Raw genomic sequence first — 18,414 nt, 5'->3', positions numbered from 1 at the left:
AAAGGTTACCACTCTTACATGAAATACCTCTTTGGAAATTCAATCAATGAAATGATAATAAACAATTACAAAAATTTAAGTTAATTCGTTCGATGTTGTTGTTCTGTCCTTATACCATGATATTATAGCAGTTATAATCATATTTTCATATAATCATATAATCATATTTTGGCAAACATATTTATCATTAAAAACAAATAATGGTAGTATGTAAACGGCGCAAAGAATCAAAGAATTTTAGATTCCAATAAGAGGTTATCTTTTGTTAAATTACAATCCGTCTTGTCCTCCGAAAAATCAAACATCCATTCAATGCCTTGCCGATCGTGGCCCCTTTTGCCTTGAAGAAAGCCTGTCAAAGGAGTTTAAATGACATTTAGTTAGCTTGATAAATTTAAATGATTGACATCCTGCACATCATACAACCACCCCAATACTTTCGTCTGTCGCTAATATTACCTGAGTGAAATATGGGAATTCTGGATGAACTCTTGGCTTTAAGATTCTTTGTTCTTAAGACATTTTCAAACAGGGCCGATATCATATATACTCCATTTTGATTAGTAATGAGTGAGTGAGTCTCTTTGCAAATAGTTTGTTTCCATCAAAATAGACACATCTATAATACTGCAATTATTGATGTAAAAAATTATGCGGTAGGATCTATATTGATCGTTAAGATATGTATATATATATGTATCTATATATATATATATATATATATATATATATATATATATATATATATATATATATATATATGAATTGTTTTTTTCAGATATTGCAAACATGACTGCCACTATCATATCAAATTATGACTAAGTAGTAGTAGGATATATACATATATCTTTCTAAGTTCAAAATAAATTAATATTCGTTTAAAAATGCGGTGAATATAATATTTCAGGAGCTGACGGCAACAAGCATATCATTTTGAATTAGTTATATTGATCAGTATTCCTTCGTCAAGGTAGATGACTAAATACATGCCTGGCAAAGTATGTACTAATGGTGAGTATAGTTACATGGATCTGAGATTTGTGTCTAGTCTTATATATAGATACATATTTAACTAATAAACCAATTAGCGTATATTTTCCAAGAGCTCAAAATATTAACGCACAACATCAACGCAAAGTTACCAATTGCTGAGCAGCCCGACGGCGTGCTACGTATTTTTTGCGTGATGGAACTGAACTGCATGCCATTTAGTTAGAACAAGAATTTGGTGTACAAACATGCGACCACATTTTATGGCATCTGTATTGCTCTCTGCTGGTGATGTGACATTCCATGTAGGATTTATGATGTCATACGTGCGGAAGATCTAGATCGTTTATAGGCTTCTGCCAGAAAGTCATAGACGCCATTATAAACTGTTGCTGTGCACCAGTCTGCGAGGCGTGTGACATGTCACGTGCCGCAGCATGACTGAAATATACATAACATGTACACCGATGTACTGAGAATACGTATCCAGCCAAAGGTGACATCATGCAAAAATGTCAAATGGGAAGCAAGGGTTTGGCTTCATCAATTAAACTTTTGAATGTAAGGACATTTTAAATGGCCTTGCAAAACATCTAACGATTATAACGATGCTTAAACTTATAAGTTGCTATTTAGTAGTGTACATATTTGTATGATCACACATTGAATGGTGAATCAAATGCTAATCTATAGCTGTACATTAGGGAAGGTACGAAAAAGCCAACTGCAATTTTGGTATTATGGATCATATTTTGACACATCCAGTATGTGTGCATAATTTGTAAAAACCAGTGAAATAAGACAGAGCTAATAACGCTATTTAAATTATAGATGAGGCAATGAAACCAAGGAAAATCGTATTGTTCTTTGAGATGATTTTTCCTATATAAAACTAATTTTGGTCCATCTACCTTACAAACGATAATCAACACATTTAACAGCATTACACGTTTCTGTCTTTTTGTAATGTTATATTAATATACCTGGACACAACAGAAAACTCGCTACTACCTTTATGTTGAAGAATAAATGTTATACGAGCTTTGTCATGATTATCTGAGGTCTTTGACTACAACACGAAAATGAATGTCACAAAGTTAACAAAACACACTTGAGTTTTAGATTTAGAACTATGACATCACAATCAAGACACAAAACCCTCTTTGTCTTTCAATATCAAAAAATATACTCCTGCCGTTAGTTTGCTAGTACTTTGCACATGGAAAATCAGCCAATATTGTATACGTGCTATTATTGTCATCGATAAATTTGAATTTTTGTCGTAAAACCGAAAACCAACTCTCTTGTAACTAGCATTTAATAATCAACATCCTGTCATAACTCACTGCAACGTACTAAAAGTCAATTGTACACATCCGTGACCTTCAGGAATAATATGTGGGTTGAATCTATCTCACTGACTTTTCCTCTAACGATGGAACACGGCTGTATTGTTGTCCCAACCAAGTGGCACAATATAATAGTGTCTCCATTTTCTGATTTACACGGAATATTATTTTTATGACATGCGAGTTATCGCAACATATATTACAAGAACTTCAACAAAACAATACGAACAGATATCTGTAAAGCAATTGTACTAACTGAGGAAAAATCCCATTGAATACTCCTTCAATAGCCGGAGTGATAAGGCTTCAGTTTATTACTGCTTGTTTATAAATATACACACTACATATATATTACACAATAGTAAAGCTTGCTACACAATTATTTTTACACATGCACAATTATTTTTGAATATGGTACAGAAAATGAAGATATTGTCTCAAATAAGGTAACCAGAAAAGCTGGAATTAGGATTCAATCGGTTTGTTTCTTCACTGAAAAGATCTCAGGTCAATGCCTCTAATATTTATGAATTATTTAAAGAAATGAAGGGTAGTTGGGGTATTTCTTCACATTAAATGAGAAATTAGTATCACTCATTTTCATCAAATTTTTAATATTGTGACATACAAAGGAACATTTCTTTCGATCTCACGCACATTCGTTTCGAAAGCTAAAAATTTAATAATGTGTCAGTGAATATCAAGTTTTACATCAAGTACATATTCTACGTATATTCTTGCACCTTAAAATTATTTTTATGAAAACAGACGTTTTTGGTTTAATTATCAGGAATGGGATTAGGTGACTGGCACTTCTTACTAATACTCTGTGTGCTGACGTTTCAAAACATATTCATATTAATTAGCGTGTACTCCAGGGCAAGGCATCTTATTCGCATGTCATTCATTCAGGTGCAGATCTGAGGTCAAATACAAATCTATCATGCAATCGAATTTGAGAAATTGCTCCAAAGCCCAAATATGATATATTTTGTTGCATTTTTAAGAGAAAACATTAAGTCAAATACACGTAATACTAGACATTTATAGGAAACTATCAGATGTTGAAAGGCAAATTTAAATTAGGTCTAACCACCACAAATTGATCATGCCAAACGATTCTACGTTAGATGTTCTCCCACTTTATACGATTAATATAAACCGTTATCGGCACAGCCCTTCAACTGATGGTATTTAAAAATACTGTTGACACAGATTCTAAACGAATTTTGACATAACAAATTTAATGAAAAACACGCTAGCTTGAAATGGATCCGATTAAGTTATAAACTTTCATTTAATTATAATATTGTAAAATGCATCACGGCAAATACTTGTTAATGAAAAGATGATGAAATTGCAAGCTCAGATCGAAGAAGTAACCTACGTTTTTCTCAACGTACGGCGAATGTAAATGTTGATATAGCGTATTAGCTCCAGAACAATCGAAAATATATGAACAGGAACGATATAAATCTCGCTCAACCACGAGAACAATTTGGGTGAGAATGTATCTGTGTAGCTAAAGCGATCGGTATGTTTTCTTACTTTTGTACATGAGGATGTTTGATGTTTCATCACTGCATGCAAGTCATCCATGCAAGGAGCAGTAGTAAAGCTCATAATGCATCAGGAAAGAGAATAAAATGTGTCCTATCACCGAAGAACTTTAATTTCCTACATTGCACTTTGCTATTGGTTTAATTTATCATGGCCGGATATTTATCGAAGTGTAAATATTGCATAATCACTCAACAAGATAATACAATGTCTTTCGGACGTATTAATTATATTTTCCTCCTTTCTGTCATTACATCAATGGATTCCATCAACAATGAATTCTATTTCAGGTAGCAAGTAGTTTTCTTTAATTTGACTATCAAAAGAATACCTAGACATATCGACGTCACGCAAAGGGTCGTTGATCAACATCGTCGTGTATCATCGATGTAAAACGAAGTATATCAACTACCCAAGGCAAGCGAAAATGACGTAGTACGTACAAAATCACAACATAAATTTGTATTGAGAAAATAGAACTTGACTTTTTAAATAGAGCTTATTCAGAACTAAAATGAAAAAACTTAGAATGCAATATCCACTAATCTTATCTACGATTTACAAGGTAAATAAACATAATGTGTATGTACGATTTATATCCTTTCTTTCTGGCTTACTACCTATTTTGTCCTCTCTTGTTCTATTAAATGACCAGTTCGTAACAATTTATAATCAACGCCACGCTTAAGGTTCTCCATGAGTTTTGAATATGACGACGATAACATTTGTGTATTACTTAGAATCAGCTTTTTGAATACACAAAGAAAGAGTTTGGCTGCAAATTTATGTAGATTCATATATGTTTGAGTTAACATGTATGTTTATCTCTGCATGTATGTTTTCATGATTGATTTTAAATGAAGTGTCAAGTTGTCATATGATAAGTTTGCAATTGTGTTATAATAACAAATGTTACCAAGCTTTTAAGTTGTTAAAGGCGTGTCATGTGACACAGAAAACTGGACGTTTAAATTTCTTAATACCAGAAAGGAAACAAATTGTATTCACGTTGCCTTTACACTTGTAAACAATAGCAAATATAAATCTGTCAATTACTATTTCTTTATATTTGTTAGTATTCATCAATTCGTACAATTTTTCGAAAGTCTGTTCATGTTTCACAAACTTCACGAAGACAAGAGGCTTCTAAATGGCTTCAAGAATGTGTGAATGAAGTGAATATGCTTAATGCAGTAAAATGCTTAGCTTTTTGTGACATTGCTATCACATTCTCCCTGTAAAGTTGTGCTTTATTAAAGTCTCGGTTTAATGCTTTATTGAGAAGGTTTGCAGATGCATAACTCGCGAGAACCGTTCAACGTGACAGGGTAACCGCTTTGTTAAGATATACGAATTACCAAGTTTTGCCTTTATCCGTTACATGTTCTGTCAATAACTATTCACAAAAGTATCAAAGTAATCCTTTATGCTATACATCCTTTGATTATAAATTAAACAATGAGAGGCTCGTCGCGACAAAATGACAATGAATGCGGCTGTTCTTTTATTTTTATATCCATCCAGTGATTAGTGTCTCGGATTAGAGAAGAATATGCTGCAACAGAGGCACACAAATATACAACAAACAAACAAACAAAAAAAAAACAAACATACGTATTGACCTCGTATCTGAACTGTACAACAATGTAAGCAATATAAGCATAGGTGGTTCTATTCGTGTCCACCGGTGGATATATTGGTGTGTGTGTGTCTGTGTGTGTGTGTGTGTGTGTGTGTAGAGAGAGAGAGAGAGAGATTGCTTATTACGGTCCCTGGGAATAAGTCGAAGGCAAATAAGTATAATGATCAGTTATACTGATCTTTTCTAAATATACTGGAGAAATCCTAAATCTATGTTATACTTATGTTCCCTTTCATTTCTTCATGCTTACATAATAAGTGTTGAGGTTACCTTTGCTATAATCATTTATCTTTTTATAAAGGATATAACCTACACAAGGACGTGGAGAGCGATCACGGGTCCTGGCAAAAATAAAAAAAACAGAACAAAAAAAAAAAACAAAAAAAAAAAAAAACACCCGGACCTCTCCGATTTCATGTTCAAAAAAAAGTTCTTTTACAAAGTGAACAAGTGTTATTTAGTGCGGCCCTTTATGGGCCAGGTCCCATGAGAGATATCCCTTTCTTATCGGCCCTGAACCCACATACAATTCAAGTATACCTATTATTACGGACTTCTGTTTAGCTGCATGAATCAGGCGTTCATGAAAATATCATATGATCAGAATTATTAGGAAACTGTAACAAACTCATAAGTTACACAACATCGACTCTCGTCTAGCAAATAAGTCGATGTAAAATGATAAGTTACATAACATCGACTCTCGTTTAGCAAATAATTCGATGTAAAACGATAAATTACATAACATCGACTCTCGTCTAGCAAATAATTATATGTAAAACGATAAATTACATAACATCGACTCTCGTCTAGCAAATAATTATATGTAAAATGATAAGTTACATAACATCGACTCTCGTCTAGCAAATAATTCAATGTAAAAACGACAGGCAGACTTGTTATGTACATAATTAGGGAACATCTTAATATTTCTGAGTTCTTCAAAAGGTTTTAGAATATTGCTGTATCTCAGGACACTGTGGACATGGTAATAAGAAATGTAATGCATCATCAATAACCGAAATATTTATTTATTTCGAGAACTATAATGGCAAAACCTCCCTCCCTGGAAATTTGTATACCCACCTTAGGGTGGAGAATTAACGATGTAAAGATCTAAATCGCTTGAAATCATATTTAAGCACTTGATCAAAGAAAGGTTCTATTGCACGTCTTCACACTTTAAGTGTTAAATATATGATAGACTTCTATTTCCCTCAATCTGCATACTTAAGAAAGAAACGTACGTTATATCCCATTTCTCTTTCGGTTCTTGATGCATACATACTAAAAGTGCATGCTATACTTAAGTTTTCTTTCACTTCATGAATGCAAAATCAAGATATATGGGCTATAGTGTGAAATACATAGATACAATTTGGTTTGGGTCAAATCTATTCGGTGCAGATTAGAAAAAGAATATATTTGGGACAGAAAAGTCTTAGACATTGTTCGAGGAATGAATTCAGTTTGGTAGATGTCGAATATTGGTATAACACGCGGTTTCAAAATCCAGTTTTGGTTCATTGATATAACGAAACAATGTCATTCACTTTTGATTTGCTTCTACACGGCTGCAATACAAAGTCAAATACTTTCAATAGCCGACGAACAGAGTGCGGTGTTATATACAATCTTGGTATAATTACCATTCATCTATTGAATTGAAAGGGTTTTTTTTTCACGCAAGTATCTAGACTACGGGGTAGTCTTTGTGTTCTGGTAGAAGGTTAGCATAATTGCTGTTGCTGTTGGTAACAAAAAGACGCAGATATATAAAACCCCACAACACACGCCATTTCTTTTCAGTTTGAGATTTCACAGCAGAAACTTGTGGACTTTTAAGAGAAATCATTTCAAAGATGGCAGATCTGGATATGAATAACAGGGATCCGAATGAATTGAACGGGCACATTAAGGTAAATGTTTTCAAGACTATCGTTGATATTTACTTTTTTGAAAACACAAATGTACTAAAAATGATATACAGTTCATATTTCTAGTTGATTAAGTAATTTCCATTAATTAGTTTTGATACACATTTCCATACAAATATGTGTCCTCTGCTCTAAAACAAGAGAAAAGAATGCGGGAAAAATTTCAAGAGTGTTGTCACTGTATCTTCTATCACTTTTATGTCTGGTTAGCAGGTATAGCATGACATGAAAGGCTAAGGAATCTAAGTTAAGTGACTTGTCCAGGTTTCAGACCCCCATCATTCTGGTGACGATATCAGCATCATAGCAATATAACCAAGGCAGCTCTTTATAAATTTTCATTTTCAAAGCAAACTTAAAATTAAATGTTGCTTACGGCATTCACAATTTTAGAGCTTTAATAAAGACTTCTTTCGGTATTTTACGCTTGCTTTTAATTCACAGTAAAAACTGGCGCTATTTATAAATTGAAAACTATCAGGAAGTTTCTCATAATTATTACGGCTCGATACTCCGGTTGACGTGTGATTATTATTCTCTTGCCTTTCGTAGGTGGTTCCTTTTCTGTGGTATGTTTGATATGCACCAGTTTTGTAACTTTGTCAGCTTTATATTTTGTATTCTATGGACAAAGTTGCGTGTTACCAGTTGTTGATCTTTTACTGAATCTAGATCCACGGTTGCTCAATGTTGAGTCCTAGCGACCTTGTGACTCGATGGACGCAGTTTCGAATTTAGTTTAGACCATTTTGTGGCAACCGTCATGGTGTTTCTCTATTAAGGACACCTTAGACCAAATGCCTTGACACTCTCTCTATAACCTTTAAATTAAGCAATGGAACCTTATGCGAATACATGCCTGTAAACCTCCATTCGCATCGTCAGCACCACCGTTTCCATATGAAGACGGTCATCACGAGAGTAGTCAAACTCCATTTTCTTGCCACGTTAAAGTCTTTAAAACTTCATCTTACAATATCTTTGACTTCACAATGTGATCCTAATATCACTTAGCCTTCATATTTGATCCTTTCCCTTCATATACCATCATTCTTCAGAGATGTATGTTTGAGAACTAGACACCACCTACACAATGCCTTTATTTTCTGGTTTTCTTTCTTGCAAGGTAAGTGGGTTTGTGCATCAATGTCAGTTAATCCTCTCATTGTGTGTTTTGGATTTTATTAGCTGCAATTTTCTTCCGCTTCCTGGACACATACTGTCGAGTGCAATATGCAACAAGGATTGAACGAACACATATTCACAAAAAACACACACGAATAAAGAATGATATTTACTATGCATGACAACCATGATTTTATTGATGTATCTAAAACACACTTTCTATTTCTTTTTGCAGGTCAATTTTGAAGATGTCCTCGGTGAACCAGAGGGAGTCCGTAGCATTGACTGTGTATGGCGTAACAGTTATGCATGTTTCAACTGCGGCAAAAATTGCATGTACAAGTTTCTGACAACCATCTGTGGTATCTGCATTGCTCTCGGATGGGGATGTGAGTTCGCTTGCACCTCTTTCCAACACATTTGGTGTCTGACACCATGCATGAGGGAATTCTCCATTGCTTGCGGCTTCATGCAGAAGTGCTTCGGAACCATCATCAACTGTTGTATCGTGCCAGTATGCGAAGCTTGTGGCATGTGTTTTAGCCAGATTCATGTTCACAACAAATAAATGCAAAGATTTAAACTTTTAGACCGCATGTTTCCACGAAAACCAAATATTTGTATTATTCTGTGGTTTGAACAATTACTCTTACTTTTCTCGTCACACCAGAAGAAAAAGGAACAAAACAAACATATAGATATTTTTATTTTTTTAAATATTATTTTTTCTGGTCTCTTCAAGAAATATTTGGATATTAATATTAATTTTAAGCATTAACTACAGGAATTGTGTACATCATTCTCAATTCGCTACAGCTATATCAAAAAATAAAACGGTGATATTTCGATAAATCACTATAATGTCGAATTGATCTGTGAGCTAGTGATAGATGAATATCATGTATCTGTGATAATATATATATATATATATATATATATATATATATATATATATATATATATATATATATATATATATATATATATATATAATTTAATGATATTATTGCAATAACAGATTAATAAATGTTTTTCTAAGAAAGGTTACGCCCTTGAATTTCTCTGTTGTATGCTATATATATAATCTAGATCTGATGGAATTCTAAGTAACATTTGATTGGAAGTATATACATTCATCAAACACAAGTGGCGACTGAACACATATATATGATATCGTAACACTGTTTATATTTTGGTAAATTAGTCTGAATAAAACTATTCTCTATAGCCATTGAATAATACTATGCCGATACGACATATTGAAACGACCAACGTCCTATTTTCGACTGACAGTTTAAGTCTGTTGTAATAGAGAAAGGTATTGGTGTAGCACATTACAACTTACATTGCCTACATTAAAGACGAATAGACTGTTTCTCTGTCATTGAATCTAAAACTAAGAGCGTTTCATTTCAACGAAGGACCTCGTCATCAAACGCACAAATGACTATTTGACGGATAAATAAAGATATTTGAGAGTCGCATTGATAAGTTGTCGTCAAATTCGTTGAACCATGGATTTACTACTCTGTAGTGGAGGCTTGTAGGGTTATTAACCCTTCACCTTATATTAAATTAAATCTTTTATCGAGTACGTTGGGATCATGACGTCATGGCTAAGTCTATTTTATATACACTATTGCTATTACAATATTGTTTTTCCTTGTCTTGGAAGCAATGGTCATGACCACATAACCGTGTTCAACGTAAAATGCATGATAGAACCAATGTCTACATGATATGTATATAAACACTGTTTAATCATGATTGATGTACAAGTTTTTTTTAGGAAAAATGGAATCGCCTCCACTTGGCAAAAAATTACCTCAACCATCTCAGCAGAGGAAGTCACGATCATTATACAATCAAGTTATTTCAATTTACTAGAGAAAAAATCGCGTATTTAGAAGCATCTATATAAGATTCCTACGCAGATTCCAAAACTGAATGACAAGCAATATCCTTTATTCAAATGCAGTCTGATTCCGGAAAAGTTATCATTAGATATTGTCAAAAAATATTTTCATCTTTTGCCTTATGCTTTTTGAAACCATTAGTAAAGGTAAAGGTATGTATGTATGTATGTATGTATGTATGTATGTATGTATGTATGTATGTATGTATGTAGTATGTATGTATGTATTTATGTGTATGTGTGTGTATGCATTACGTCTGTCTGTCTGTCTGTATGTATGTGTGTATGTATGTATGTATGTATGTATGTGTGTGTGTGTATGCATTACGTATGTCTGTCTGTCTGTATGCATGCCTGCATTCATGTATGTATGTATGGATGGATGGATGGATGGATGGATGGACGGAAGGACGCGAAAAGATGTTAAGTATGCGAATCGATGCGTTTTGCCGTTATCCATTTATTCTTATGTCGATATCTATTCAAAAATGTACCACAGTAATCCTTTATGTTTCATGCCCTTTGGTTAAAACTCTTTAACTCACCGAGAATTAAATCAGAAAATTAAGAAGCTCTTATCGATCAAATGACAATCCATACAGCTGTATTATCGTAAGTCTTTTCTTTCAGTTAATTGGTATCTCGGTATTGAACGAATGTGCTGCACAAAACGATCTATCAAGAAACACACACACACACACACACATACATACATATATATATATATATATATATATATATATATATATATATATATATATATATATATATATATATATATATATATATATATATATATATATATATATATATATATTGATACCGGAGCATATTCAAACGGTTTCCCAACGTTTCGAGCTAAACCAACACTGTCAGGGGGAAAAACAACTTATATATACACCAACCAAACACTTAGCACAAAATCTTCGAACAATCGGGACGCCTACCTGCTGCAATCTCGTTACGATTTACGAGAATATACAACAAAATATATAACAATACAAAGTTGTGCAAAAATAATGGACTGTGCGGGTTCTCGTGTCCATCACATAGTATTACAATTGTCCGAGTTGTATTACCTATTAAATTACACGCTAATTTTAAAGAGTAAAAATTGTGTGGCTCGCTTCTGTGATGAATATACACAATTATGAAAACATGTTGCTGTGTAAGCTCGTAAATGTCTTTTATAATAATAATAATAATAATAATAATATCGAATCAGAAGATATAATATGAACACATAACAGAACATTGGTATTTACAATAGTTTCCATTTAAAACAAATACTTAGCTGTAGTAAAGAAAACCAGTTCGGGAATCGTGTATTTATGCTGAATGGAGATAAAAGTGGGCGAGCGACATTAAAAACGCATATCGTCCATGATAGGTTTTATTGTGATACCCTCCATTTCTGTCCCTTAGCACGATCTCTCGTAAATTAATAAATGCAAATCCACGAAGTTTCATAATCATTTAGCATATGTAGTGTCAACACACAAGAACGTTTCTGTGCCCGAGCCAGGCTCTATGGTCTCTATGAATGGGTGAAAATCACATGTGACATTAGTCAATTTTAATGACCTTTTCGATAGATGTAAGAACAAATACTGATATGCTGTAGACACAATTGTACCAATTTATGTCAACAGCTGGGTCAAGATAAAACATATCTGATTGATTAATTGCATATCAGACTTAAATTGTGGCCTATATGGATAACTGGTTTCTAGATTTAAATATGGGTCCATGTTTAGTTGTTTTGTAATACTGGCTAGAATTCTACAAGGTGAAAGTTATATCTGGTTTAAGTTTGATCAATCCATGGCATTACGCAATTATTTAGACAAAGAACAAAGATCAAAACAATCTCGTTAAAATATGCAAATGTATCATGAAGTCTCTATTTCAAACCTTACAACGGCATGTAATCTGTACGGAACAGAAAAGGTTGTCATAATCAACGATTTTCTACAGATGGATAGAAGAAAAGTGTCGCGTCCTCAGTGAATGTCTAAGGATTTCATGAGGCAGAAAGAACAACAAAGCTCTATATTGACAAATGAATGTTGAAAAAACGTGAAAAGTTTCTTTGAAGCCGTTTAGTTTTCGAAAAGATTCTTAAAAAATTTCAAAGTCGATTTAGCAAAATCCAATTTTAGATGATCTTGGAATATATTTTACTATGGTTCTATTTGCTCGTAAATTAAAAATGAGTAGTTCGAAGCTACTTAATAAGCGCGCTAGGCTAGTGAAAGCTATTGACGATCTAACTTATTTCCATCTGATTAAAGCTGTTGAATTTATAATAGAGTGACAGAGGGAATGTAAGATCTCCAGTCCGTAATGTTAGTGAATGTTCAGAAGTCTTTATTTCATAACACTACAGATATATTTTAGCTTGTTATCAGATTGTTTATAAGCCTTGAGAAAATTGGAGAACCTTGAGTAATTTTGGATTGGTAAGCCTATAAATTAACAGCATCCGAGCTCAAAGGAGGCTCCGTAACTTCAAAACCTTGCTAATGCTGCTGTCGGCAGATGATAAATCTGACACGAAAAAAAACCCCTAAATTTAATTCTTAAATAATCTATAACTCCTTAACTTACTAATTCAATTTCCAGTTTAATATATTTGTCTATTCACCTCAGGGTTTTTATCCGCAAACATGCTTACCTGTTAAATGTGTGTGTGATACTTGAATTTCCTTTCACTTCTTCAACTTTACCTATTGATTCTTCAGGATCCATTTAAGTCAATCATTCATACCTATTAAATGACCAGGTTCACTTTGATTTGATCGCGAATATCTTTTAAATGTATGCCCATTTATGAAATATTTTATTTCGTTGCAAGAATGAGCTGTACACCGAAAGTATCATACTATCAGACGACTATGAAATGTACTGTAACAAAATCATATGTTACATACAATCGGCTCTTGTTTAATAAAATACTATGTAAAAATTCATATATCTTAGTAACGTCTTTAATATTGGGAAGTCTAAAGTTTTCAAACGCATCTGAGTTGTTGAGAAAGGTTTTGCGAGATTCCGTATATTCAGGACACAGTGGACAAGGTAATAATAAATATAATGCGTCATTAATACTAGGAATAATTCATTTTCGTGAATCATTATTGGTAATACCTCTCTTCTCTTCCGATTCATTGAGACCTACCTGATATTTCATATTTAAAATTCTAAATCCATTTTAAACATACTTAAGATCCTACTAATTTAAAGGTTCTCCTGTAATTCTTCTATCTTAAGTATTAAGTATATAGGATATACCTCGATTCCGTTTCACTTTATACTTACCTATTAATTATGTATTTACGTACACATACACTTCTTCTTACTTAATACTTAAGTCGACTTTCACTTTTTCATGAATACACAATTAAGATTTAGGGCCTGTCTTGAGCAAAACACAAAACCAACGTTACTTCTGATCTGCTCGGACCAGAATAGAAAAAAGGCTTATACCTTGAAACTATTCATTCGCTGAAATAATTAGTTTTGATAAATGTCAAATATATTTTCAACAAGCCTTTTTAAAATCCATGTTTGGTACATTAATATAAGGGCATAATGTCTGTCACTTTGATTTGCTTCTACACAGCTGCAACACAATGTCAAACCCACTTTTTAAATAGCTGACGAATAGCGTGAGGTATTGTATTCAACTTCAAAATAATTACCTTTCCTATTTTGATTTGAAAGGGGTTTTTTTGTCCGAAATCCGTGCAATTATCCAGACAACACGGTAATGTTTGTGTTGGGTACATAATTGCTGTTTCTATTGGTAACAAAATGACGCAGATATATAAAACTCCAGGCCATTAACGATATTTCTTTAGTCTCAGGCTTTGCCGCAGAAACTTGTGGAACTTGAGAGATATATTTACAAAGATGGCAGATCTGGATATGAATAACAGAGATCCAAATGAACTGAACGGTCACATTAAGGTAATTATGTTTAATTCTACTAATTACATTTTTAAAATATGAATTTAAAAAAATCCAAAATGTTATCTATTAAAATTCATATTTCAAGTTGTTTGATGTCGATTCTTACGATGTCAACGAAATAAGGACTCTCATCTAGGCCTAGATATTCCATGCAAACGTGCTTGTACTGTTCTAAAACATAGGGAAAACATTGTTAGCGGAATTTAATCTTGAAATCTGTATTGTCCTTCATTGTTATATCTGATTGTTTGATATTTGATAGCACAGCATTACATGGCTGGCTAAGAAATTGGAGTTAAGTGAATTTCCAGCGAGTTACGACCACTGCTGAATAAGCCTGGGCTTGGAAGCATTCAAACTGGTACCATACTAGTCGAGAGTCAGACATTCAAACCACAAAGCTTTGGAGGACTTATTTGAATTTACATTTTGAAAGCAAGCTGAAATTTTAATGTTGCTTAAATTATTAAAGCTGTTTCAAAAGAATTCTTTCAGCTTATTACGAATTTTTTTTTTCTCAGAAAGAATTTGGGGCGTTCATAAACTGTAGGGAAAAAAATCTGCAGTTTTCACACAATTATTATTTTTCAACGCCATAAAGACACTTAGGACCAATAACCTGTTACCTCTCATAAGTGGTACTCTTTCTGTGGTATGTTTGCTGATATGTACTACTTTTATAATTTTTCCCGCTTCATATTTTCTTACCTAAAGACAAAGTTATTTGTCATCAGTTCCCGATCCTACACTGGTTCGAGTTTCGTTTTGTAAGTCCATTCCAAACGTATGCGTGCGTCTCTTTTAATGACCCTTTGCTCTAATGGCCTCGAAATGCTGCACCCATTTAATCAATCAACCCACCTTCCTTGGGTGCATGCACCAATCCCACATCATTTCCGTATGACAGAGGGACATCAACAAATGCATGTACAGTAATTTTCCTGCCAGATTGAATTGTTCAAAACTGGATTCACTCTAACATAATTTGATGAACGAATCTTTATGACCACTTTAACTTGAATTTCACGATTTGCTGTATATACCCATTTTATTCTGAAAGTTATTGTTGAGAACCAAACAATAAAGACACAAATAGTGTTTATTAATTGCAGCGTCTCTGGACAGATAACTGTAATGTGCACCTCAAAAGTATTTTATATTGCCTTTATTTTCGGTTATGGATTGTGTTGCTTGTTATGTTGTTCTGCTTTCTCGAGACCTACTATGGATTGTAATCTGCAACAAGAATTGAGTGAATAAATATAAAAAAAAACTTTAAAAAAAATTGAATGATTGTGATGTCATTTATAGACAGTCCGTTAGTGTAATGATGTATATATAAAATTAACTAAATACAAACGTTTCCTATTTGTTTTTGCAGGTAAATTTTGAAGATGTTCTCGGTGAGCCAGAGGGCGTGCGTAGCATTGACTGCGTATGGCGTAACAGTTATGCATGTTTCAACTGCGGTAAAAATTGCATGTACAAGTTTCTGACAACCATCTGTGGTATCTGCATTGCTCTCGGATGGGGATGTGAATTCGCTTGCACCTCTTTCCAACACATTTGGTGTCTGACACCATGCATGAGGGAATTTTCCATTGCTTGCGGTTTCCTCCAGAAGTGCTTCGGAACCATCATTAACTGTTGTATATCGCCAGTATGCGAAGCTTGTGGCATGTGTCTCAGCAAGATACATGTTCACAACAAATAAAAAAGCATGTATGTTTTTCGACCAATTCTTCCACAACAACCAAATTGCTATACTCTCTTGTTGTTTGAGAAATTACAATTATTTTTACAAAGGAAAGGCCAACACGAATACATTGCAATTTGTACTGAATGATATGATCCAAAGTCTCTGCAACATTATATATACATCTTCTGAATTATGTTCAACATCAAGTACTTTGATTGGCTATGGTCTTGAATTCAGCTCTGAGGCTAAAGTATTGACATTACTGTGATATTTCCATCCTTCTGATATGAGATGGAACTGTGCTCTAGTGATTGAATAATATAAGTTATCTTTCATATATATATATATATATATATATATATATATATATATATATATATATATATATATATATATATATATATATATATATATATATATAAATAAATATATGTATGTATATATATGGCAAAATGTATATTTAATACAAGTCGTTAATAAATGTTTTTTTAAGAAAAGTTCTGTCCTTTATGTTTTCTGTTCCTTTTCATATAGAAGCTAATGATGTTGCTATTTAAGTAAAAAGAATATGACATACCCATGCTTCAATAACAAAATATGAACCCACGATATGAAAAGGATATTATATCACTTGATATACCTTGGTAAATTAATCCGTAGATTTATTCTTTATTGGTGGTAGTAGTTGCTCTACCAAAATGTCTGGTTACATATTAGTACAGCTAAGTTTCAATAACAGTATTAGTATGTTTGCGTACCTGAATGCAGGACAAAAGTATGGGAAAAGTGTGAAGTACAAGTACACTTTATACCTTACTTACATCTATAGTATAAACACAGATGCTGGTCAGCGTTGTAAGTGGATCTAAAAAATAGGATCCTTATTAAACAGCTAGAGATGGCATACGAAAAAGCACATAAACCTACCTAATGGATTAATAACAATTACTAACATGCCTAGATTAGTTGTCTTAAAATTCATTGGAACATACATTTGTTAATTTTCAGCACCTGCGTGTCGAGTCATGACACATTCAACATGGTTTATATTAATTAGATATGCTATTGAGCATTCTGTATCCTGACGTAATATTGATATAAATTGTATTTGCGTTTGTTACTACTAAAGAGGTTGCCTTCTACAAGAACACACACCAGTGCTCATCACCACACAGAAATATATACTCTAGCATGCATGTTAAAATCGATGACACAAAATGTACGCCACTTTTAATATTGGGTTTCCTTTCCAATATGACCATACAATGATATGAATATATGCGTTACAAACGTATGATTGAAGTATCAGGTTTAAGGAAAATGAAAATTGCTTTCCGCATGACAATGATGACGAAATTATGATTATTTATTCATCATTCAGTAAAGAAGTAATTAACTCAAACGTAGCTTCTACATATTTGTTTTCATCTATGTTCGGAACAAAACAGATGATATAGTTTTGTTCTTAGTAACGGTATCCCGGCGGATCACTGGTTAACGTGCCTGATACAAAATATGTGTGCTAAGTGTTTGAATCCTGGATGGACCAGACCAGGCTTTTGTGCAAGGCACTTTATTCGCTTGGCCTTAACCCATAATAGTCATGCCAATCTCAGGTCAAATGCCTATAAATATAATATTATGTAGTGGTACATAGTCTGACTGTAATTTCTTTTGCATTTCCAAGATAAGTAAAGTGCAAAAAATGAATGTAATTACAGACACTCAAATCAGCGGATCAGACGCTGATTTACATTCTTTCTGGGTAACTCAGTCTGGCTATGCCAGGAGATTTTATGTTAGATATTCACCGATGTTATAAAGTTTAGCAAACATTATTTAAGTAATGAATTTTGACATACAGTTTGATGGCCAAACACGTTAGATTTGAATGAGTCGGATAAAAGATAAAGATTCAGTTTATTATACATATGTAATACGGATCACGGCACAAACTGCGTATTAAGAAGATGAAGAACATATACTCGCTCGGAGCGAAGAAGTAACCTACATTTATCTTAGTGTACGGCAAATGTGAATGTTCATTCATTCATATGATCTATATCAAGCGTGCACAGCCTTGCGCAAATTTAACTGAGCAATTACTTTTATATTGCAAATCATTTTTATATTTATACCATACCAGTAAGGAGAATGTACATGATATATTATTATTCGTCAACATGCTTTTCAAATACAGATGACATTAATTCATCTTTGGT

At 33.2% G+C, this 18,414-nt stretch overlaps 2 protein-coding genes across 2 annotated transcripts; both read left to right on the top strand.

Moving 5' to 3' along the window:
* The first annotated feature begins 7,313 nt into the window (after nt 1-7,313).
* Nucleotides 7,314-9,830, top strand: LOC149773557 (caveolin-1-like). The gene is made up of 2 exons (XM_089946394.1): nt 7,314-7,460; nt 8,839-9,830. The coding sequence occupies exons 1-2, from the start codon at nt 7,404-7,406 to the stop codon at nt 9,169-9,171; spliced, it is 390 nt and encodes a 129-aa protein (XP_089802520.1). The 5' UTR covers nt 7,314-7,403; the 3' UTR covers nt 9,172-9,830.
* A 4,523-nt stretch (nt 9,831-14,353) lies between these two features.
* On the top strand, nt 14,354-16,541 carry LOC149773556 (caveolin-3-like). Its single transcript, XM_089946411.1, has 2 exons — nt 14,354-14,490; nt 15,875-16,541. The coding sequence occupies exons 1-2, from the start codon at nt 14,434-14,436 to the stop codon at nt 16,205-16,207; spliced, it is 390 nt and encodes a 129-aa protein (XP_089802537.1). The 5' UTR covers nt 14,354-14,433; the 3' UTR covers nt 16,208-16,541.
* The last annotated feature ends 1,873 nt before the right edge of the window (nt 16,542-18,414 follow it).

Source organism: Sinohyriopsis cumingii, unplaced genomic scaffold (assembly GCF_028554795.1).
Source record: "Sinohyriopsis cumingii isolate HCF-2022 unplaced genomic scaffold, ASM2855479v2 utg000646l, whole genome shotgun sequence".
Classification (NCBI taxonomy): domain Eukaryota; kingdom Metazoa; phylum Mollusca; class Bivalvia; order Unionida; family Unionidae; genus Sinohyriopsis; species Sinohyriopsis cumingii.
The sequence above is the reverse complement of the archived record's forward strand: the minus strand, read 5'-3'. Positions and strand labels throughout refer to the sequence as shown.